This window comes from Embiotoca jacksoni, unplaced genomic scaffold (genome assembly GCF_022577435.1).
Source record: "Embiotoca jacksoni isolate LCO1_2020_lvr unplaced genomic scaffold, fEmbJac1.0.p SCAF_27, whole genome shotgun sequence".
Classification (NCBI taxonomy): domain Eukaryota; kingdom Metazoa; phylum Chordata; class Actinopteri; family Embiotocidae; genus Embiotoca; species Embiotoca jacksoni.
In genome coordinates this window covers 1,287,647-1,310,716 of record NW_027185378.1, presented here as the reverse complement: position 1 = coordinate 1,310,716, position 23,070 = coordinate 1,287,647, and the positions used below count along the sequence as shown (strand labels likewise).

Below are 23,070 nucleotides of genomic sequence, written 5' to 3'. Positions count from 1 at the left end.
CGCCCCCCCAAACCCCCTCCGAACTCCCTCACAACAGCTGGATTCAATCAGGAGAGCCAGCCCCCTCCAGGCGGCGCGCGCACAGACGCCGGCACTCAGTCCAGCTGCTGTTGGAGGTTCAGAGGCAGAAAATTTACACAGTGGGTGTCTGTTTTCCACAGATACAAACCTGGATGACACTGCACATCTGGCGCTGCAGTAGCCACATCTGGTTCACATGAATGCGCAAAAAAGACAACAACCACGCAGCAGTCAGGGGGGCCAGTGGTACCTTTATTTGATTTTCAAATTCCAGTTGATTTCCGGGTTCTAACATCAATTAAAGATCATCCGGGTTCCTCTGTAACGCCTCAGATCTACAAAAAGTCTCTTACAGGGAGGATTTACAGTTTATACATGTGATCAATACACCTGGAGAGACATTCCTGTTGCAGGCAGACTGACATCTGTACAAAAATGTAGAGCAGCTCAGTCACAGCTGCCTGCTCAGGTCAGGTTTTTACATTTTGTAAATATATATATATATGTATATATATATATATTTATATTAACCATTTACAATCCTGATTACTAATTATTAAAAAGGCAGGCACTTCACTTCCACAACCTCCTCAGTGCCTATAAATAGGAAAACACCACCCATTTACATATATATAATGATATAGTACTGTTATAGGAGCAGTCAGCAGCCATAATTACAACGCTTATTGCATATCACAGTCTGGCCATCTGGAAGAGACAAAAAAAAAAGAAAAAAGAAAAAGAGAAGTCTTTATGGTTTTAACAGATGTAGTGAGCCACATAAATCTGGAAGCTGCTGCCAGCAAGGTCTCAGGATCCCAAACAGCTCACTGCAACAAAAAAATACTGAAGAGACCAGAAAGTCAGAGGATGTTCAACGCAATAGATAAAAAAAGTAAAGTTTCCTCCTGCAAACGGAGGCGCTGATCCGACCCACATGTACGGAGCTGCACACAGTGAATTCATAAAGGTCACTTGTGTTCAGGACTGCTGCGAAGAATGAAAATGTAAACTGATGGTGAGAATGAAACCGTTTCCTCCTGCATTCCCTCTGCACGTAGCGTCACTTTCTGTCTGAGCGGGAAACACTTAAAGGGAAAGTCTGCTGCATAGAACAGTTGTCAATAAAACTGAACCTAACCTAAAAAAACAAACTTTGGTTTCATCCCCTCAGAGATGAACCCTCTTGATGGTTAATTTTTGCAGGAAATAAAAAAAAAAGAGCAGCGAGGAAACTGTTTTAGACATGTCATCACTGCTTCAGCAGGTCTTTGAGCACCGCTCCGCCGCTGTCCTCGGCTAACACCGGCACCGGCGTGAAGGTGGGCAGGGCATTGGAGATGGGCTTCATCAGCAGGTGACCTCCGGAGCCGCCGGAGCCCGACCCGGCCAGCAGCGGCACAGCGGCTGAGCGAGGGGCCAGGAAGGGGTTGGACTCGCCGAGACGCTTGCCGGCTGCTGGAAGTCCTGAGAGCAGAAGTTAAAGTTTAAATGAAGCCTGATGTGTTAGAGGAAGTAAAGAACACCTCCAGTCTGACGGGTCGTCTACCTGCTGCGGAGCTGGAAGCTACCCCGCTGGTTCTTCTGGGAGGCGGGGCGCTCAGAGGCTTGATGTCGTGGACAGGAAGCCTCGGGGCGGGCAGCGAAGGGGTCGACTCCATCTCCAGGAACTTTACAAACATTTCTGAGAAGGACTGAGACAACAAGACAGGACAGAATATTTGATTTATAATGGAAACCCTGCGTAAACTCTGACTTCTACTGATAAAAAGTTGAATTTCAACAACCTATAATGAAGGAAACACAAAGTGCTTCACAGAGACACAGAAAAACATTAAAAATAAAATATTTTGAAGAAATTAAAATTGCACTTAGAGGCAGAGAAGTACAGGATGATAAAATTGTCGCTACATATTTAATTTACTAGAAAGAATCTACAAACATTAACTTTAAAACACTGTGCTAGTCACTGTCACTTTTTACCCAGCTGTCCAATCACAGTGAAGGAGGGGCTGGAAGAACGCACTTAACTACTAACACTGGTCGCTGATTGGTCCGCCCTTTGGAGTGGCTGAGCTAACACTAATCCAGACTATAATCTGTGAGTAATAGTCTGGTGGAGTAAATCTATGCCCCACCCACCTATATCAGAAACTTGGCTGCACCACAGACCTGTCAATCAAACAGCCACGCCCCTTCAAACATATCTGTGTTTGATAACCAATATATAATGAATGCTGGAATGCTTTCAGGAGAGAAATTGATGCTTTTTGAATGGAAGTCTATTGAAGACAGCCCTTAGTGGCCCTCAGTGGTATTACACTCATCAGACCCGGAAACTACGTCCATTATCATATACAGTCTGTGAGGTGTGAGGTTTATTTATGCCATTTATTTGGTAAATGTGAATATTTTGCCCTCTTCTTCTCACACTGAACTTTTTCCAGAGACCTCGTCAGGGTTATTGACACTGATGTCACACCTGGTGTCGGACAGTTGTAGGAGGTGTGGAGGAGTCAGACCACCACATGCATCGTCCTCCTCTGTGTTGTTACCTTTCAGACTGCAGTCTATCCAACATGAGCCGTGAATCTCTGTGTGTTTCTTACCGAGTTAAGTCCCTGACCGCTGGTGGGTCTCTGCGGGGTGTTCGGGACGCTCTGCGCTCCTCTGCTTCCCAACCAGGTCGACACCCAGCCAGTGACGCCGTGACGACCATCGTCCTCCAGCATCTACAGGTGGGAGGTAGGGAGGGAGGGAAGGAAGAGTAGATAAATACACTCAATACTGTCTGAACACACACGCACATATAGGAGCCGTCGGTTTAACTGGTCCAGTTAGAGGAGACCTCCTCCTGTTCTTTAATCGCTCCTGGTTTCCTCTTAGACGGCCGGCGCTCTCTGGAAAACTCCTCCGGGGAGTTAAACGGATACACAGTCACACTGCCTGATCATTAGCATCACTTCGCTGGCAAGGACTCAAGCTGCACGAACCCTGTATAAAGAGGCCGGTTCTGAAGACCCGGTGGGTTTTGTGGGACGCTTGGCTGCCGTAAACACGAGTTGAGTGGAAAATTTAAATGGCATTAACAGGCGATGAGGGAGGGATGAAAAAAAAAAAAAAAAAAGAAGCAGAATGACCTCCAAACACAGTAAAACCGGCTCTTCGGAGGAGTTGTAAATGCATTTGTCCCTCAGCCTGGATCTGGTTCCCTTTAAGAGCGTTGGGTAACAGAGTTTGGACGGCGTCCTGCAGAACTCCTGCCAGAAGATCTGGATCAGGACCTGCTTTCTGTTTCAGATGGACTCAAACAAAACCTCAGCGAGCAGCCTGACCCTGCAGTTCAGGATGTAGGTCACAACTTCCTCTTCAAACTGTCACCGCAGCGATTATTAAAGTATTTTAAAGTCTGATTATACATTTTCTGTTCTCCATGAGGATTTATCGTGGACTCAGGACTTCATCTAATCTAATAAATAAGATATAAAGTGATATTTATTCAGTCAGATTTAGAGGTCCTAGTTTTGTTATAATTAGAAGAAGTCAGGTTTAAGTCTGGGAGGTAAAATCCTTGTTTTCTTTTCCTGGTTTTAAAGCTGCATCACAGTAAAGTGACGTAATGTTCAGAACTTATCAGACCGTTGTGGTATTTGTCTTCACCCACTGAGTTATTATGTTCATATTGCTGATTATTCTTTACGTCGAACAGTCATTCATGCAGTATTGACAGTTGTATTTAGTCTGAAATATTCAGATTTTTATCACTCAGCCTGAAAACACAAATCAAATTGTGTCACCTTGTCGACGTCCTCTCGGCTCAGTCCCAGGACACTTCCCATGAGCCTCAGCACGTCGCCGCGCTTGGTTTTATGAGTGTGGAAGTAGCCGAGGAACAGGTTTCTCATCAGGACCCTGCACACATGAACCATGATGGGAGAAAAGGTTTAAACAACCCGTTTTTATGCAGCTGCATGAATCAAAACTAGATGAACTGTGCTATTTGTTTACTTTTACAGATACACAAACTCTAATTAAAACAATTCCAACAGTGTACGAGATGGAAGGGTGCATTTCTCTTCCATAACTTCAAAACATGTGATGTTCTGGTCATTTAGTAGATTTAAAAAGCTAAAGATGGAGGGACATTTTCACAACACGAATAATCTCTTAATACTTTAGTTTATCTAAAATTGAAGACTTTCAAGCTTTAAAAAAAAAAAGACCTCGTCCCGTAGTTATACTGAAGTATAAGTTCCTTAAGAAACTGTGGAGGTTTAAATGAGAAAAAAAAACCATGAGAGGACTGAATTATGATCTAATTAAACAGAATTAAAATAAAACGCAGACAGAGCTGAACTCACTTGTCTATCTTCCCCTCTGTGCTGTTCAGGAGGGTCATCAGTTTCCTCTGAGCCTCCTCCAACATCTCCTGCCTCAACTCCACTGCAACAAACAAACAAACAGTAATGAGAACATCTTCCATCTTGTTCAACACGGTCCCAGTTTCTTCCTCTCCTCTTTTAATATCAGTGAACACTTTTCACCCTCCACATGCTCCCCTCAGGACGATTGTCGGGAAACACTGCAGGGACTTTAACTTCTATGCTGATGACACTCACTTATATTATATATTATTATATATATCTTTCTGTTTGACAAAGCAGACACAGGCTCAAAGGATGTTGTTCCTCTTTTACCTGTTTTGATTGCACTTTTCTGCAATAAATGTTCTTCACACTGATATTTCAATGTGCTTGTTTTTTTTTGTGCTAGTACAGTGAATCAGGACCTGCACTGTGATTTTACACTCAAATTTAAACTAAATTAAATTAAACATTTAAAACAGCGCTAAAAAAGCACTTTTACCAAAAGTAATGACGCAGAGATCCTTTGAAAAATGCAGAAGGTTGTTTAGCAGCACTTACTGACTCCTTCAACCATGTAGAGGAAATAAAAACAAGATTCTTTTAAATCAGTTTCTCTGGTTTCGATTCTTGTTTTCTTAAAAAGATGGAAGCCAGAAATGTCTGAGCTGTTTTTTATAAAACATAGATAAAATATCACCATGTTATGTGTTGTGAACAAAAACTTCACATTGTGCAAATTAAGCAAAAAGATGGAATTTCTAGCTTTTTTTTTTTTTTTTTCAACCCCATCCACCATTTTTTATTTTTTTTTATTTCACATAATGCATCAAAATCTTTCTACGGTATCACAAAAATAAACATTTCTGGGATCTGGAACCGAGTCGCAGCTCGGGTAAACAGACAGAATCGTTTTTCATCTGCAGCGAGTGTTATGAAACTGAATATTTACTCTGATCCGGAGCTATGGCCGCTCGGCCTCTCACTGCTGTAACTCTGCTTCAGCACATTCCCACAGACGACCTGCTATTAATAAACATTATACACATTCGCCATATCTGAGCGGTTCATAGAGCAAATATGAAGCCTTGTATCAGGGCTGAAAAAACATCGAGTATGAGAGTCAGAGAGCGAGGAGAGAAGAAACAGTGCGAGACTCTGCCGTGACGTGATGTCGGGTCTGATAAGAGGGAAACCTGCTGAGTGTGACAAAGAAACAGGACAGGAGGTATTACAGGTCACAGGGTGAGTATATCAATGTAGAGGTATTATATTACAACCTTTATTGTGCTGGAAAGCCGGAAAGTTTTAAACAGTCCAACATTTATAGTGGGAAAAAAAAAAAACTTCAGAGGATGTGTGACCAATATGTATTCAGGGACTCGGAGTTTAGCGGTGAGGGGGGGGGGGGGGGGGGGTCAATGACCTCATTTGTTTCCAGCTCAGTGTGAGCGTCTCTGCTGTGTTTCTGTCCTCTGATCTCTGTGTGTTTGATGGAGGGCGGAGCTTAAATCTCATCATTACACGGACACGGTGTGGAGAAGACACAGGAGAAGAACAATGGTCTCAAACAGATTGAAAAATAGCAAAGTAAAAAATGCTGAAATGCGTCAGCCCACCCGGCAGCTTAACGTGTGACACCTCACCTTGTCTCTTCAGCTCCTCCAGCTGCTCCTCCTTCAGATCGAGCTGATCGGTGAGACGAGACGCTGAGTCCAGAGCAGCGGTGGCCTCGTCCAGGTTCAACTGATCGAGGGGAGGGGAAAAAAAAAAAAAAAAAAAAAAAAAATCAACGTTCATTTGTCTGGTTTATATTCAAACGCAGGAAAAACTTCACTGTTGAGTATACATAAAGTGAAGCTAGCTTTGGATATTTGGATATATCACCTGCAGAGCAGATGCCTGGTCCTCCAGCTTCACGGCTTTCCTCCGCCACTCCTCCTTCTCCTTCTTGTGCCTCTCAAGTTCTGCTGAGTACGTGGCTTTCTCCTCTGACGGGGAGAGACGCAACAAGAAAACATTTGACTACAAGAAAACAGACGCAAACTTCAAACACAGCTGCTGGAGTCTCCACTGAAGGTTTCCTGCCGACTTGCCTTGCTGGAACTGCTCTAGCACCATCTGCAGGTTGGACAGCGACACCGCATACTGGTTGACCTGCTCCTGAGAGGTTCGGAGCTGGATGAGAGCGTCGTCCCTCTGCTTCACCACCCCGCTCAGCTGCTCCTGCAGAGACTCCACCTGCAGGCTGGCCTGTTGGCTGCACAGGAAAAGACAGGTGAACACGCAATGAAAGGTGACCCAGAATAATACCGCCTGCAGGTGGGAGGGAAAGGTAGATAGATAGCTAGATAGATAGTTACTTTATTAATCCCACAAGGGAATTTTTTTTTCCCCCGCTACAGCAGCATTATAGGTACAGGAAAGCAATGAAACAACAGTAAAATGTTAAATATAAAAATACACAGTATATACAATAAATAAAATAGAATAATTAAATAATTAAATTAAAACTAACTAAACAATAGTGCAAAGATTTAAACAAACAAGAAAACAGACAACCAACGGTGTTATTGTTGTGTGATGGATTTTGCCAGAGGTGAGTTATTGTACAGTCTTATTGCAGTAGGTAGACAATTAGGAAATCATTTGTAGTAATTTAAAAGGGAAAAGAGGTTTGAAACGTGGTGAAAACAGAAGAGAAGATTGACTTTTTACGTCTGAAATCTTCAGACGAGGCACCCATCGCCTTCAGGGTACATAACATATCTGTGCATTTCTAGAAGGAGGATATGATGTCACAGTCAGCTTTGGAAACCGGCAGGAAAATCTTAAAATCAACTCCAAAATTACAACAATGACAGTAAAGTGTCTTCGTCTCAGCTCAACACACGCCAGTTTTAGCATTTTCTAACCTGGCGTTCTCCACCGCACTCGAGGATGTGGCCAGCCTCTCGTCCAGCAGCTTCACCCTCCGCCGCAGGTCGGTCTCGCGGTCCTCGGCGGCGAGCGCTTCTCTCGTGTACGAATCCTCAATCTCCAGCAGATGATTACGCAACCTCTCCAGCTCCAAGTTGAGGCGCTGCTCTTTGTCTCTCACGTGCTGCAGCTGTGAAAAAATGTAGAATAAAACTTCATTCTTGGCAATAACTTCATACTTTCTGCAGATTTAAACTGGGTTGACTGTGCGGTTCAGATGTGTTGCAGGTCAGTGAACGTTCCCTTCTCACCTCCGCCTGCACCGCTGTGGTCTCCATCTGTTTCTGCTTCAGCGCCATCATCACCTGATCCCTCTCCTGCTGGAACACCACCGCCTTATCTTGCATGGACTTCAGCTCGTTCAGCAGCTGCTTCAGCTCTCCTGATTTACCCTGCAGCACAACAGCAGCAGCAACAACAACAACAACAACAACAAAGTAAACAAACCTAAACAGACGAGGAATATGTTTCCAGTCGGAGATGACCACGTTGATGGATGCGTTTAAACCGACCTGCTCCGTGTCGGTAAGCATCTTCTCCACGGTCGCAGCCTTCTCGCTCATGGCGCTCAGCTGGAACTCCTTCTCCCGGAGCAGAAGAGAAACCTGCATGTTGGTCTCCTGCAGCGCTCTGAACTCGGACTCCTTCTCTCGGGAGCGAGCGGCAACCAGCTCGTTCTCCTCCTTCAGCTTCCTCCCGTCCAGCTCCAGGATCAGAGCGCGCTCCTTCAGGTTGGTCACGGCCTGCTTCAGCACCTCGTTGTCGTTCTCGCGGTTCCGCAGAGCCTCGCTGACGTGGATCAGCTGGTCTCCTTTGGTTTTGATGAGTAAGTCCTTCTCCCTCACCGCCCTCTGCAGGGCCTCCAGCCGCTCCCGGACCTGCCGCGCCTCCTCCACCTGACTCCTCTGCTCGCTCTCGGAGGCGGAGGCGGAGTTGGAGAGTCGGTGGTTGTTCTCCTGAAGGGTCCTGATCGCGTTTTCCCTCTCAGCTAACCGAGCCTGCAGCCGTGTGAACTCTTCCTGCAGCTGGTCACCGTCTCCAGCTGAAGCTGTCAGGTGAGTCGGAGTGTCAGCTGTGAGAGAGGAACCGCCGGACAAAGCGGCTTCAGGAGTCGGAGCCACGCTGTCCAGTTTCCCCAGCAGGACGTCCTTGGTGCTGCTGAGCTGGGTGATGGTCTGCTGCACCTGAGCCAGCTCCACACTCAGACTCCCCAGCCTCCTCTCCTTCTGCTCGTAGCTCTGGATGAGGCGGGCATAGTCCACGAACAGCTTGGAGCTGCAGTCGCTGTCAGCGGAGACCTGACCCTGCAGCTTGAGCAGCTCCTCCTGCAGCTGCGCCGACTCGTGCTGCATGTTCTTCACCGTGGTGATCACCTGCTGCTTCCACTCCTCCATCTTCTTCACCTGCTGCTTCAGCGTGTCCCTCTCCTGCAGCAGCTCCTCGAACTGGTTGCTGCTGACGCCCCCGGAGCCGGGGCCGGACTCTCCTCCGGAGGACTGCAGCACCGTCACCAGAGTCTGGCACTTCTGGGTCAGCGCGTCGATCTCGATGTCCTTCTCCCGGATGATCCGCGACAGGTTCTGGATGGTCTCCTTGAACATCTCCTGGCTCCCTGAGGGGTCGCTCATGTTGGAGAGCCGCTGGTTCTCCTGCTGCAGCTTCAGCAGGGCGGCTTCCTTCCCTGCCATGATGTCCATGAGCCGGTGGTAGTCGGAGCGCAGCTGGCTGTTCTCTCGGGTCTTCTCGTTAAGCACGGCGAGCACCTGCTCTCTCTCCACGGCGTACGCCTGCAGCTGCTGCTGGAGGAACAGGACGTCCTGGTTGTGTCCACCGCCCATCGACACTCTGGCATGCAGCGCCTGGATCTCCAGGTCCTTCTGCAGGATCATCTGGGACAGTTTGCCCACCTCGTCCCGGGAGACCACCAGCTGGTCCAGCTGCTTGGTGAGCAACAGGTTTTTCTCGTTGAGCTGGCTGATCTCCGTCTCCTTCTCCTTGATGCCCCGAACCAGCTTCTCTATTTCCACCTTGGACAGGTCGTGCTTCTCGTTGCCATTCTCCTGGTTCAGAGTCTGGGTCTTGTCCTCCTGCAGGATGATGTCTCCCTGCGTGGGCGGAGAGACGGCGCGGCTCTCGCTGATCCGGTCCGCCGTCTGCTGCAGGCGGGAGATCTCCTCGTCTCTGGCGTGGATGAGTCGGTCGTAGTTGAGCGCCGTTTGCTGGTGGCGGGCGTGGGCCTGCTCCAGCTCGCCCTGCTTCGCCTGCAGAGACTGCTGAGTCAGCAGGAGGGACGCCTGCTGCTCCTCCACGCTCCTCCTCAGAGCCTGCACCTCCTCCTCCAGGCTGCTCCTGGAGGACTTGAGCTGCGTGATCTCCGTCTCCAGCTCGGTGATGATGTCCAGAGTCCTCGGCTCGGCCAGCGGCGCCGGTCTGCTCTGCTGGTCCCTGAGCCGGTCGATCTCCTCCTTCAGGTGGCTATTGTCCTCCTTCATGCCTCCCAGCTGTCTCTCCTTCTCCTCCAGCGCCTGTTTCAGACTTTCGGCCTCCTTGGTGACGGCTGCGATGCTGTTCTCCATCTCCGTCTGTAAATCTGCAGCGTTTTGCTTCACGGTCTCCATGAACACGTCTTTCTCCTGCAGCAGATCCGTCAGCTGCTTCTGTCCTGCGACGGTGATGGACAGCATCTCGTTGGTGTCTCTGTGGTCGGACGCCAGCTGCTCCACGTCCCTCCTCAGCTTGCCGATCTCCAGGTCCTTGTCCTGGTTCAGCCTGATGGCCTTTTCGTGCTCGGTCTGCAGAGCGGAGGCGTCCATGGAACGGGCTCGGCTCAGCTCCTCGATGGTGTGCTGGTACTGCTTCACCTGCTGTGTCAGCGTCCTCTCCGCCTGCGTCAGCTCCCCCTCCAGCTGACTCTTCTCCAGCTTTAAGGCCTCGATGCGAGTGTCCTTCTCCCTCACAGCTCTGCTCAGAGCAGCCTGGCTGTCCTTCAGCTGCTTCGTCAGTTCCTCCACTCTAACCTGCGTGTGCTCACCGTCCGTCTTCAACCTGCTGTTCTCCACCTTCAGCTCGAAGTCCTCGGACATCACCTTGTCTTTAGAGCTCCTCACCTCCTCAAACGCCTTCCTGAGGTCCGACAGCTCCCTCTCCATCTCTGCTGCGTCTCCCTCCGCTCCTCTCTGCTCTCCCTGTTGCAGCTCCGCCTCGGCAGCAGACGGCCGCTCGTCCTCCCTGTGCTGCAGGCTCTTCTTCAGCTCCGCCACCTCCCTGCGAGCGTCCCGGCTCTGCTCCTGCGCGAGTCCCAGCTTCTCCTTCATCTCCTTCACGGCGCGCTCCAGCTGCTGCTTGCCCATGTGCAGTTCGTTGAGGGTGAAGGCGCTCTGGCTCGTCTTCTCCTTCTGTGTCTGCAGCTCGAGTTCCAGTGTCCTTCTCTCCTCCTGGTTGGTGTCGAGCTCCGCGGTGACTTTCCTCAGCTCGGCCTCGGCCTCCTTCAGCTGCCCGGAGAGCTGCTCCTTCACTGAGATCAGATGCTGGAGAGAAGAAACACAAGTCAGATAATAGTTCACATTTCCCCCCCTGCTGCACTGTGCAGCATTTACATTTTTTTTTTTTTTTTTTCAAAACCTGAAATCTTGCTGTAAATAGCTGTTGCCCATTTAAATATGTCAATAAATAATACAACAATGCGAGAGATCACGTTACGTACACAGCAGGATATTTCCCTCTCCTTCAAGGTTTTACACACCAGAGGAGTGGAGAATAAACAACGCAAAAAAAAAAAAAGGTTAAAATAGATTCAAAATGTCAAAAATCTCTTTTTAAAAATCACCACAGCTGGTGCTAAAGTATTCAGATATTCCACGAACATTCACACCTTTTTCTTTAAACGGACTCAGAGATGCTTTCACAAAGAAAAACGTGTTGCAAACATAACTCCAGATGTTCCAGATGTCAGTCTCCGAGAGAAGTTTTGTGTTTTCAATTTTAAAGCTGGAAAAATGTGACCAGCTATCTGGAGACGAGACGATCTGTCACTCCGGAACATGAAACTGAACTGAAATCATACAGCATTATAATCATAAAGGAAGCAGTGTTGTTTCTCAGACCTGCGTGGCTTCCTGGTTCTGCCGGTCCAGTTCCTCCAGCTCTGACATCAGCGTGTCCCGCTCCTCCTCCGTCGCTCTCAGCACCGTCTCTCTCCTCTGCAGCTCCATCTGCAGCTCCTCCAGAATCTCTGCCTCCTCTGACTCAGGCGTGTTTCTGACCACCAGCTGCTCCTCTGCAGCGGCCAGTCTCTGCTGCAGCTCAGACTGAACAGAAAACACACATAAATGTTGTTAGAGAACCTATACAGATGAATAAAACTGTATTTACAGACACTGAGGTTCAAATAATCTTAAATCTGCATTCTAAACAAACCTTTTCTTGTTCTACGACCTCCTTCTCTTGTCTCAACGTCCCGATAATGGTATTCAGCTCCAAGATGTCTGCGTGCTCCACTTCTTCCTTCGGTTCAGCCTGAAGTTAAACAGTTAAACACTCATTAACTAGAATTAAAAAGGTAATAAATACGCATACATGTGACGGGATGCACGGCTTGTTGTTGATGTGCATACTTGCCTCAGACAGACTCTTCAGTCGTTCTATTTCCTCTTCTGAAGCTGGAAAATAGAAATTTGGATTAAGATTTAAGATACATCTCTATAATGTGAGATTATTCCAATAATACAGGATATATAGAGCTTTAACGGCTTCAAGGAACAGCCCCTACCCGTGAGGCTGTTTGTCAACATCTGGATCTCGTGCTCCAGCTGGGCCTTCTGCAGAGCCTTCCCCTCCTGCTCCTGCACTCGCGTCTGCAGCTCGGTGACGGAGGCCTGCAGCCGCGTGTAGTTCTGCAGCAGCCCGGCATTCTCCTCCTGGGCCTCGTCCCGCTCCAGCTGCAGCTCGGCCTGCCTCCTCTGCGCCTCCTGCAGGCTGGACGACAGCTCGGACAGCTGCTCGTCCCGCTGCTCGGCCACTTCCTGCAGGGAGCGGACGGTCCGCTGCAGCTCGGGCAGTGTGGAGGCATCCGGAGCGGCACCTGGAGGAAGAAGGCTGAATCTGATGAGACTATCCCTCTCATTCTTTTGATATCTAAATTCCTGTCACATGTTTTGATGTCTGAGGTGTCCAAAGTTAAGCTGACCACTCTGCATCTGATCCTCCAGCTCCTCTATCCTCTCCTCGTACTCCGCCAGCTCCTCTCGGTGCCGCCGGGTAACGTCAACCATCTTCTGCCTCTGAGCATCCTGCAGAGCCGTCAGTTCGTGTTGATGTTCGTCCACCTCACGGCTCATCTCATCCCGGAGCTCCTGTTTATAAAACGTCGAGGTATCAGTGTTATTACAGTTGGCGTATTTAACCTATATTCTAGTTTATACTCGTCACAATAAGAAGCGCTGTCAGTTACCTTGATAGTCCTCTGCAGTTTGAGAAGCTCTCCCTGGTCTCCGTTAGTAGCTGCGGATGCTGTCGATGCCTGGAATAAAACAAAATTTAAAACAAGGAGATAAACTTAAGCTCCTCCTCCAGTGGGCTGCAGCAGAGCAGTGATGGAGGCAGCATGCTGCTACCTGTTGGCATGGTAACGAAGGGCTTTGGACTGGTTTTGGGACTGATTTTTAGGACTTATAAGAGACTGGTTTCAGACTGGTTTTAGGAGTTGTTTTACACTGGTTTTGGATTGAATGTAGGACTTGTTTTGCACCGGTTTAAGACTACAATTTTAACTAAACTCCATGATGTTTCAGGACTCGGCCCAGAAAATGATCCAATCCCCTGATTTTAATGACTGGAAGAGACTTCTTATAATTCCAGGATTTTCCAGGACCAGTGTGAACCCCTGATTATATACTCTGCTGCTCACCCTCCTGCTACATCACTACAGCCTCCCTCTGTCACCTGAGACATTCTCCTCCAGTGCGACACCTCCCCCTCCAGTCGCAGCACTTCGGTCGACAGCCGGTTAATCTCCTGCTGCGACCAGATGACATCGCTGAGGTCGACCTCGTCGCCGTGGAAACCCTGGTGAGACCCCGAGGGGCGGGACAGGTAGGAGGAGGCGGATGAGGAAGTGGTGGTGGAGGAAGAGGCGGTGGTGATGGGCAGCACGGCGGCGCCGACGACGGACGACGACTGGGCCGACTGCTGCAGCTTGTGGACATCTTCTTGGAGTCCGCTCTGCCGGGCTTTCAGGTGGCTGATCTCCACCTGGAGGAGACGAATACACCCGACGTTAACAGGAGCTTCATGTTTGATCTGCTGCATCCGAACACAACCGGACTTCTTGCGCTCATAGTTTGAAGTTACAGCCATCTAAATGTTTCCGTACGTCTTTCTGCTGCAGGAGGTTTCTGTACTCTGCAGACTGACGTTTGATCTGGATCTCGGAGGCCTCCAGCTTCTCCTCCAGCTCCGCGTGCAGCTTCCTCAGTCGGTCATGCTACAACGAACAGAGAGGAGGAGATGAGAGGAGGTTAATACGACGGAAACATGCAGGAAATGAGCGTTTTATAGTGACCTTCACAGGAAGGACAGAGTTCACGGTGAAGTAAAAACACGGTGGAGCTCAGAGAGACACTGGAGGGACCTCAGCTGGAAGGATGCTTATCAACACAACGATCAAAACCAAATCCTCAGGACTGCAGCTTTCATGCATAAAATTCAAACTAAACTTCATGATATTCCCTAAAAATGATCAAATCCCCTGACTTTCCATAATTGCAGGACCAGTAGGAAACATGTGTTAAATTATATTAATACCAGCAGCTGCAGTTTATTAATTTTTAGGGCCTCACTACTGCAACAGAAGAAATCCAGAACTGTCCATCTCTTGCTGCGTTTCCTCTCTGACAAACAATTTAACTCTCACCTCCGATTTCTGAGAAGTAAATGCCGTCTCCACTTCAGCAAGCTTCGAATTAGACACCTGCAGTTCTGTGGCAGCATCTAGAGTCACAAGCAGAAAAATAACATGAAACGGTTTTATTGTGATTGAAATGCTGTGATTTAATTTGTGGAGTTTTTTTGTGGTTAAGTTGCAGAAAGTTTATGGAGATCGCTTGAATTTGCATTAATCATTGCGGCTTCCCTGGACGGAATTTATCAACACAAATGTGGATATTTTTTTCACGTGAGAATTATTCTCAAGTAAAAACCTCCAAGGGGCAGGAAATGAAAGACGTCTGTTTTTCTGAGCCATAAACAAAGTACATTTCTACTCAGATTTATGTCAGCAATACATTTTTAAAATGTGAAACTTGCCACATAGAAGTTCTTCCCTATCAGTGACACACAGACCTGCTGAACCCGACTCGCATCATAAACAAACCCATCCGACCGAGCAGGTCGACATATCTGCTCATGTTGTTACGGCGATGCAATCTAACAGCTGGACGCGGCCTCAGCCAACACATAACACCATCAGCTGCACACACTGCACAGACTACAGCTCCAGTTCATGTCTTCAAAGTCTCCACATTGATTGGAGGTCTGATTGAGTCGCGAGTTGGAGATCTGCGACCAAAGTTCTCTCTGCGTCGATGTTTTATCTCTCGCTGTCTGTTTGTTTCAGACCGACGACACTTTCAGGTTTAATTTGGGCAGACGTGGGGGAGCTCTCCTTCTGTGAGCTCTGCGATCGCTGCATGTTGACTTCGTAACAAACTCATGAACTCAAACTACAGTTTAGACAACAACAATCGAAGAGTTTAATTGCACAACTTTTAAAGACATCAAGATTAGAAAATTCTGGGAAAAATATCTGGCAAAACAAACAAACAAAGCCTCTAAACTGAGCTGCTGTCATGCTGTTTCCTAAAACGCTGACTGCGCTGGAAATCTAAATTTACAATCTTTTGGAGTGTTATCAACACAATATTTAATTTAAAAGAACACATTCAGAAATCAATAAACGTAGGTCAAACATGGGTGCTTGTGAAAAGATTTCAACTTCAATTTTCTCATCCTCCCACAGTCAGCACTCAAATTCTGTTCATTTGTCTGAGGTGCTGTGAAAATACACTAAATAAATGTTAAATAATGGTGAAAAATGTGCTTCCCGAAGCCCAAATTGTAGCTTTAAATGTCTTGTTCTGTCTCAACATAAAATATATTCAGCTGGAGGACTGAAGGAAGCAGAAAATAACAGAAAATGTAGGCATCCTTTCATGAAATAAACTGTTTCAAAACCATTAGTTAATGATCAAACTAGTTGTGTTTTAATTTTCTGATTAATCGACTAATCGTTGTAGGTCTGCAGCTCAGTGTCTCTCAGTCTTCCTACAGATAAACATTGTTTGCAAGTTGAATTTGGGTGATTTTTAGGGCTTTTATTAAGTGTTTTATTAAAGGCAACTATTAACCAGTCAAAGCACAGAATATATTTGAGTTTATAAAGTAGTTGTTGTTTCAAGGTGATGAGTTCAAAGACCCGGACCCCGGAAACTCACCTCCGACCTCTTCTACCCCTTCCAGTAACATGTCTTTGGTAAAGTTTGATATCTGCCCGGTGAAGGACGACAGGCTCCCGCCAACCTGCCCCAGAGACTGTCCGAGGCCGGAGCCGAGCCCACCGAGCCACGATGACATCTTCACTGGGGGATAAAATATAAACAAACAAACAAAAACAAAGAAGGCCGAGGAGAAGGGCAGCGGAAGGGTTAGCCTAGCTTCAACTCGACCGAAGGTAACGTCAACTCGCTCATGAAGATCAGAACCAGACTCGGAACCACCGGGACAACTTTACAATCCGCTTCCGTCACAGAGTCACTTCTTTTCGGGCTCACTTAGCACAGAGCCGGCTAACAACAGCTGATCGTCCGCTTCGGAGGAATTCACCGAGACAAGCGGCTTTATCGACATTACCCGGCAGCCCAGCAGCTCAGACCTGGGGTTAGGGCTCCGTGCCGGGGTCCGGGTCCTCTCCGGTCCTTGCGAGTCCCGTTTCCAGCCCGTTTTAAACGTCTCAGCGCCCTGAAAGTGCCACCTCAACTGCAGCCATTATCAGCTCAGCGGTGGCGTTGGCGATGGTTGTCAGGTTTGACGTGGACACGGAGCGCGGCCGCGGTGCATTGTGGGATACTGGAGGACCAACACATTACAAAGGTGCGTTCATGACAATCGGACACTCAACTTCAAGTACAATCAATGTAGAAATACTTTATAATTATGAATGCTGTCTAATCCCTCTTATTGGGAGAAGCTTCTGGAAGGTTACCGGAACATTTTACACGAGTTAAACTAAATAAAGGCGAATAAAAGTACTTGAACAAACGGAGTACATTTACTCAAGTACTGCACTTAAGTACAAATTTGAGGTATTTGTACAGTTTATGTAAATGTTTTCTTTTTTACTCCACTACAGTTGTCTCACAACTTTTTTGTCATCCTCTGCCTGTCATGTGAAAATCTCAAAATGTATTGATTTATAATTACATTTTTCGGATCAACTTTAGGATTAAATGATCCTTTAGCGGCTGAGAAAGTTCATCTGCTTTTTAATGTAAAAAAGAACTCTTCAAAAACCTTCTTTTTTTTTATTCACTGTCCCGGAGCTCCTGTATATAAAACCTCAAGGTATCAGTGTTATTACAGTTGGCGTATTTAACCTATATTCTAGTTTATACTCGTCACAATGAGAAGCGCTATCAGTTACCTTGATAGTCCTCTGCAGTTTGAGAAGCTCTCCCTGGTCTCTGTTAGTAGCTGCGGATGCTGTCGATGCCAGGAATAAAAAGAATTTAAAAAAAAAAAGGCGATAAACTTAAGCTTCTCCTCCAGTGGGCTGCAGCAGAGCAATGATGGAGGCAGCATGCTGCTACCTGTTGGCATGGTAATGAAGGGCTTTAGACTGGTTTTGGGACTGATTTTTAGGACTTATAAGAGACTGGTTTCAGAAGTTGTTTTACACTGGTTTTGGATTGAATGTAGGAAGTGTTTTGCACCGGTTTAAGAGTACAATTTTAACTAAACTCCATGTTTCAGGACTCGGCCCAAAAATGAACCAAAGCTGAAACCAGAAGTGGTTACTCTTGTAGGTCAACTAACAAATAAACCAAAGGTGATCAATACAGCCCTTTTAGCTGTGGAACAACCTGCTGGAGAAGATCAGGGAAGTTAACACAGTCAGCCTTAAAAACACAGTATTTTGGACCTCCTTTTCATTTATTTAGTTTTTGTTTAATTATCTTTTGCTACATTTTATCCAAATATTTCCTTAAATGTTGATTATTATTTTTTTTAAATGCATGTAAAGAGCTCTAACCTATTTTTGAACAGCGCTATATCAATAAAAGATATTATCAATATTATTATCTTTTCAGCCCCACAGTTTGCAGCACAAGCTTAAAAAAACTTGAGTTGAAACTTGTGTTGTTTCTCCTAACCAGTTTATTAAAAGATTATTTTTTTACATAGTGTTAAATACAATCAGGAGAACAAAGAACAGATGGATTTTGATGAGCCACGACCAACACAATATATATATTTCACTCCGTAATCATTTTAAAACTCAGCTGTCGGCTGTCAATCATCTCCAGGTGAAAGAATAAATCAGAGGAAATGTCTTTTAATTCGTAGCAGATCTGTGCAAAACAGGGCGAGTCCAGTCCCAGAGCTTTGTATTCCAGCAGCTTCCTCAAACCAAAACAAACAACTTCAAACACCGAAGTGGAAAATCGAAGCCTCCTATCTTCCATCGGGGTGACCGTGCATCTCCGGCGTGTACGTCAGGAGGACAATCATCACCCACAAGTGCAGCACGGCCTGGATAACAAACAGATAGTGAATTAAAGGTTTTTATCTGAGCCAAACTGCAAACTGTTTCTGAGATAAACACTCACCATGTAGATGATGACAAAGACTCTGGCTATCGGGTAGCGCCTCAGGAAGATTCCCAGTCGTATGCTGTGAGGAAAAAAAAACATCTTCTTCGTCACGGTGGACGGAATTTCACAGGAGAAAAACAGAGTGAATGAAAACCGCGGCGGCTCACCTGAAGCGGTCGATCGTGCTGGCTGCTTTGCGTACTCTGCCGTACACTCCGGGGCTGTCGTGGTCGCTGAAGAGCACCGGGGTGTTTCTCTGTCGAGGCCCTGACAGCCCAACACACGGTCAATGAACAATGAGCCTCATTTCACCTGCTGGAAGCATCACTACTCGAGCTCCTCCTACCTGCTGCCTCCAGGCCGCTCATGTTGATGGTCGGCCCTCCGCTCGCGCCCCCCTGAGCGCTCTTCAGCTGCTGCTCCAGATGCTCCAGCTGGAAGACCAGCGAGCTCTTCTCCGTGCCCAGAGCCTCCAGCATCGTCTGCTTCTGGATCAGCGTCTCCGTCAGCTGGTGGAGGCGGTTCTCCAGCTCCGTCTGGCTGCTGCTGCTGAGGGTCTTGTTGGTCAGCTGCGAGGGAGAAAACACACACCTTCATCTTTTGTGTCACAGAGCGGGACGTCGCCGAGGACAGAGGTTCCCCGCTTGCTCCGTACGACTCACCTGGTTCCTGAGTTTCTGGATTTCATCCTCTCGGTCTTTGATCCGGCTCTGCAGCGAGGTTTTGGCTCGATGTTGCTCATCCTCCAGGTACTGCAGCTCCTACAAAAAAACAAAAAAAAACACATCTTATCTAACACAATAATTCTTCTAAACAATATCTCCCCACATTAAATCTGTCTCTCACCTGCTTGTAGCGCTCCACCTCAGCGTCCAACTCCTGCTTGGCTCGGTTCTGTAAGGCCTGCTGCTCCTGAACCTGCACCTGCTGCTCCCGCCACGTCTCCGCCTCCGCCATAGCCTGATTCTCCAAATCCTGGAGGTAAAAATCAAACCACTGAGACAACTCGAGACGGAAAACCTCCGGATTTGTTGCTGCAGAGGGAATAAAACGCCTCACGTCACAGAGATAATCACCTCACCTGTATTTCTGTCCGCAGCGTGCTCACTTGTCCCTGCAGTTTTTGGTTCTCCTCCCTCTGCAGCTCCTTTTCGTATCGCAGCTCCTCCACTTCCAGAGCAAAGGCCCCGCTGCCGTCCAAAGCGTCCAGACCCGATCCCTCCTTCAGACTGCTGATCAGCTTCTCTTTGGACTGAAGACAGAAATCAGAAACATTCATGAAGTATGTATAAAAAAAAAAAAAATTCACTTTATCCCGGAGCCTGAGCGAATCGTACCTGGAGGATGCGTGATGCTTTGTGCTTGTAGTCCTGCAGCTCCTGCTTGGCGGACTCCGCTGCAGCTTTGGCGCTCTTCATCTGCTGCTGGATATCGTCGATTCGGAGCTTCTCCTCCGCCGCTCGCCGCTCGGCTGCGGTCACCGTCTCTGCGAGCGTCTGCCTCTCGGCCTCCAGTTTGGAGAGGCGGCTGGAGCACTCGCTCTGCAGGGGAACACACAGTGAACACGTCTCACACTTCCCGTGTGTGTTCGCTCTACACTCAGCTGGTGGAGATGAAGACAGACGAATGTTCACCTGCATCTGCCGGTAGCTGTCCTGCTCCCTCCGGAGAGACAGCTCCGCCTCTCGCAGCCTCTCCTGAATCGTTTCCAGAGCTTGAGACTGCATGCTGCTGCCCTCCGTGTGGTCCTGCATCATCCTAAAAACAAGAAGGGCTCGCATCTGAGCCAACTCATAAGAATCGGGTTCCTCCTCCGAAAGATGTTCACCGCATCGTACCTGGATGTCTCGTTCTGCGCCTCCTCCAATGCAACGCTGCGGGACTTCAGGAGCTGATCGGCTTCGTCCAGTCGGATTTTCAGTACCGCGAGTTGACCGTCTTTGGCGGAGAGGGCTTCTGTGAGGTCATCAACCTGCGACCGGAGCTGTCGTAGCGTGCGGTCGGTGTGAGACTGCTCCGAGTTCCACCTGTCTGCGCGCAGCCGGACCTGGTTCAGTTCTACCGGAGCAGAAAGAGACAGGAGGGGAGGTGTGGAGCTGCTCTGTGTGTTCTGTTCTGTTCTGCTCCGTCGGGTCGGTTCACTTACCGTCCTGCAGGTCTTTAGCTCTCCGGATCACTGAGGCCATCTCCTGGTTGAGGGAGACCACCTCGCTGCGCAGCAGCTGGTTCTCCAGACGCAGGCTGGACAGGATGTGGCTCTGGGGCTCCTCCGCGGGGGGTGGGGGGCCCTCCTGCCTGCTGGGTTCCTGAGGGACCGCCAGGCCCGAGTCCGAGCTCTCAGGTGTGTCTGTGGTGGCCAGGTAGACATTTACATCAATAAAACAAGAGGAACACAGCTGCTGCTGGTCAAATATAGCAGGAACACCCGGCTGAACATTCAGACATTAAAGTTCCTCTGTGGACGTTTTGACCTCCTGTTGAACTACGGAGACATTTTTCCAGTTTGTTTATCTCGTGCACACACATGACGACACATATGGCTGAAAACAAAAACATAACAACGATGTCACACTGATCTCTAGCTGTGGATAACATCCCAAAATATGCAGCTGAGTGCCAATAAAAAGGCAGAGAAGAAGAAGATGTGTAAACAGTGGTGGGCTTAAAGTGTCTTTTACAAATAGAAAGAAGGAAGGAAATACATGCAACATGTTTGTTTGGATACCAGAGACCCTCTAAGAGAGGATTTCTACTTATCATTTAGTCCTTTAAGGAAATCGCAGTCTTACAGTTGCAATAATTAAAGCAGAGTTTTGTGATTCATTTTGAAAATTGGTTCTTTAAGTTTAGAAAATTCGGAAACACTAGAACTTGGATGCTTCCTGACTTTGTGCTCCTGTGTTGGTCCTGAGCTCTGTGAGTGTTATTGATCAGTTATTGATCAGATGAGCAGAAACCTGCTGACTCAGCTCACCTTGACTTTGTTCCTTAGCAGAGCTCTCCTCTGATGTCTTGACGCTGTGAGCTGACAGGGAGCTCATGCTCGAGGCCCTGGACACACCACGGGTGGAGGGGGGCGTGGACGGGGCCGAGGGGGTCATATGAGGGGCGGCGGGGGAGGGAGGTGGCGGGTTTTGGGCCTCCGTGACGGGAACTTTGACGAGTTCCCTCCACGAGTCCCTCCTGCTGCTGACCGGAGGGTCCGAGCTGTTCAGGAAATCGAAGAGCATGTCGTCGTCCACGTCCTGCTCGCTCTTTCTCGGCCTCACGAAGCTGGACGAGGTCTTGGCAGAGCTGGCAGCGCTGCTGCCGCCTGTAGCGGTGGCGGCGGCCACGTTGGCCGTGCCGGCCAGCAGGGTGGCATTGGACCTCTTGATGTTGCTGGCGGAAGCAGAGATGAAGCTCGGGGCATCGTGAGAGGATGTGTAGGCGCGATGTGGCTCGGCCGGGTCGGTCTGGAACCCCGCAGTGTTCACGGAGTCTCCGTCGTACGATGAAGAAAAGGAGGAGGACCTCGTCTGGCTGGTGCTCAGAGCAGTGGCAGCTCCTTGGTCCACTTTATTCAGGAAGTTTTCAGCTTTTCCAGCAAAGTCAGAAAACCAGGACATTTTGTACCCTGATGGAAGGAACAACAGCAGGACATGAGAATGAAGCGGGCTGTTAGAGGAGTCCCCGAGGTTTAACTGACAGATTATATATTTAATTTGGGTTTACAGATATTAAACTTCAACACATTCGACTTCTAAAAGGGTAAAAAGCAGAATATAACTCTAAAATGAATCTAAAGTATGACTTTTAAAACGTTACATGTTCAAGGTGGTCCATTAAATGTCTGAGGATAAATCTGGGTCGACAACTTCACCCTCTTTCATTGCCACTGCTGAGATGCCCTTGAGCAATGGCCCTAATCCCCAATTGTCAATCAAAGGAGCTGCTTCCAGTTGGTAGCGTGTGTGTGCAGGTGTGTGAATGTGTGCAGGTGTGTGAGTGTGTGCTGCTGTGAGTGTGTGGGGGTGTGTGAGTGTGTGCAGGTGTGTGAGTGTGTGTGGGTGTGTGAGTGTGAGTGTGTGATCAGGGCGTTCCTGAACAAGACAACTCAAATCCAAACAAAGGAAGTCCGTCCTGCCTGTGTTTGTTCAACCTGATGATCTCTGAACCAAAACAGGCAGTAAACACTACTATGACGATAAACTTGCTGACTGTTGTAACAAGCTTCTTATAAAATGCCTTCAGTTTGAATTGTTCCCTTAACAGATGCCAGCAGATTAAAGTTGAAGCTACGTGAGGGCCATAGCTGACGTTCAGGACCCTCCAGTCTGTGCAGGCAGCCTGACAGACTCGACTCGGGGTAAAAAGCTCCCGAATTCTCATCTCATCGTCAGTGTTAGAAATGTAGTCGTCTGCAGCGGCCATCCGCAGTTGTCAACGTAAAAATAAGTGTAAACACAGTTGATCCAGGATCCCCTCCATCCCTGCTAAAGCTAACAGGCTAGCAGACAGAAAACCTTCAAACGTACCGTTTGAAAAAATCCCGCGAACCTCAGAGTGTCTCAGGTCACCGGGCTACCGCCGAGGTTTCATGAAAGACAAAAAACTTTTGGATAAACACGGTATAAATGGCATTATCTGTCAAAGAGGATATCAGTGAGCTTCTCCATACGTGGACCAGGAAGTGCTGCACGCAAGGACCCCACAACAGAGCGTCCTCGGAAACGCCTGATCAAAAATTAACCAATGAGGTTTTCGGAAAGCCGAGGCTTCCTCCTGCTTGTTTACTCCTATCAATATAAACACAAACAATGGTAAACAGAACCGATTACGCATTTAATGCTTCTGTATAT

At 47.9% G+C, this 23,070-nt stretch overlaps 2 protein-coding genes across 2 annotated transcripts; both read right to left on the bottom strand.

Annotated features, from left to right (window-relative positions):
- Positions 1 to 252: 252 nt before the first annotated feature.
- On the bottom strand, positions 253 to 16,425 carry trip11 (thyroid hormone receptor interactor 11). Its single transcript, XM_069160673.1, has 21 exons — positions 15,854 to 16,425; positions 14,275 to 14,351; positions 13,735 to 13,845; positions 13,305 to 13,613; positions 12,814 to 12,882; positions 12,550 to 12,715; positions 12,133 to 12,444; positions 11,982 to 12,022; positions 11,781 to 11,879; positions 11,468 to 11,671; positions 7,877 to 10,891; positions 7,616 to 7,756; positions 7,301 to 7,494; positions 6,482 to 6,645; positions 6,273 to 6,376; positions 6,032 to 6,131; positions 4,383 to 4,464; positions 3,819 to 3,933; positions 2,631 to 2,753; positions 1,571 to 1,715; positions 253 to 1,488 (listed from the first exon to the last, which is right to left on the bottom strand). The coding sequence occupies exons 1-21, from the start codon at positions 15,990 to 15,992 to the stop codon at positions 1,274 to 1,276; spliced, it is 5,925 nt and encodes a 1,974-aa protein (XP_069016774.1). The 5' UTR covers positions 15,993 to 16,425; the 3' UTR covers positions 253 to 1,273.
- Positions 16,426 to 17,769: 1,344 nt separating this feature from the next.
- Positions 17,770 to 22,912, bottom strand: golga5 (golgin A5). The gene is made up of 13 exons (XM_069160674.1): positions 22,747 to 22,912; positions 21,204 to 21,845; positions 20,376 to 20,576; positions 20,068 to 20,287; positions 19,864 to 19,987; positions 19,567 to 19,770; positions 19,311 to 19,481; positions 19,076 to 19,204; positions 18,892 to 18,990; positions 18,576 to 18,798; positions 18,397 to 18,496; positions 18,245 to 18,308; positions 17,770 to 18,167 (listed from the first exon to the last, which is right to left on the bottom strand). Exons 2-13 carry the CDS (start codon positions 21,835 to 21,837, stop codon positions 18,090 to 18,092), a joined length of 2,247 nt encoding a protein of 748 aa, XP_069016775.1. The 5' UTR covers positions 21,838 to 21,845; positions 22,747 to 22,912; the 3' UTR covers positions 17,770 to 18,089.
- Positions 22,913 to 23,070: the final 158 nt, after the last annotated feature.

Excerpts from the sequence above, each read along its gene's own strand:
- trip11 (XM_069160673.1), bottom strand. The coding sequence starts at position 15,992 with ATGTCATCGTGGCTCGGTGGGCTCGGCTCCGGCCTCGGACAGTCTCTG. Across the intron at positions 13,846-14,274 it reads TTACTTCTCAGAAATCGGAG|CATGACCGACTGAGGAAGCT; the intron begins GTGAGAGTTAAA and ends TGTTCGTTGTAG. Across the intron at positions 11,880-11,981 it reads GACTGAAGAGTCTGTCTGAG|GCTGAACCGAAGGAAGAAGT; the intron begins GCAAGTATGCAC and ends GTTTAACTTCAG.
- golga5 (XM_069160674.1), bottom strand. The coding sequence starts at position 21,837 with ATGTCCTGGTTTTCTGACTTTGCTGGAAAAGCTGAAAACTTCCTGAAT. Across the intron at positions 20,577-21,203 it reads TGCTAAGGAACAAAGTCAAG|ACACACCTGAGAGCTCGGAC; the intron begins GTGAGCTGAGTC and ends TGGCCACCACAG. Across the intron at positions 19,988-20,067 it reads GCGCAGAACGAGACATCCAG|GATGATGCAGGACCACACGG; the intron begins GTACGATGCGGT and ends TCTTGTTTTTAG.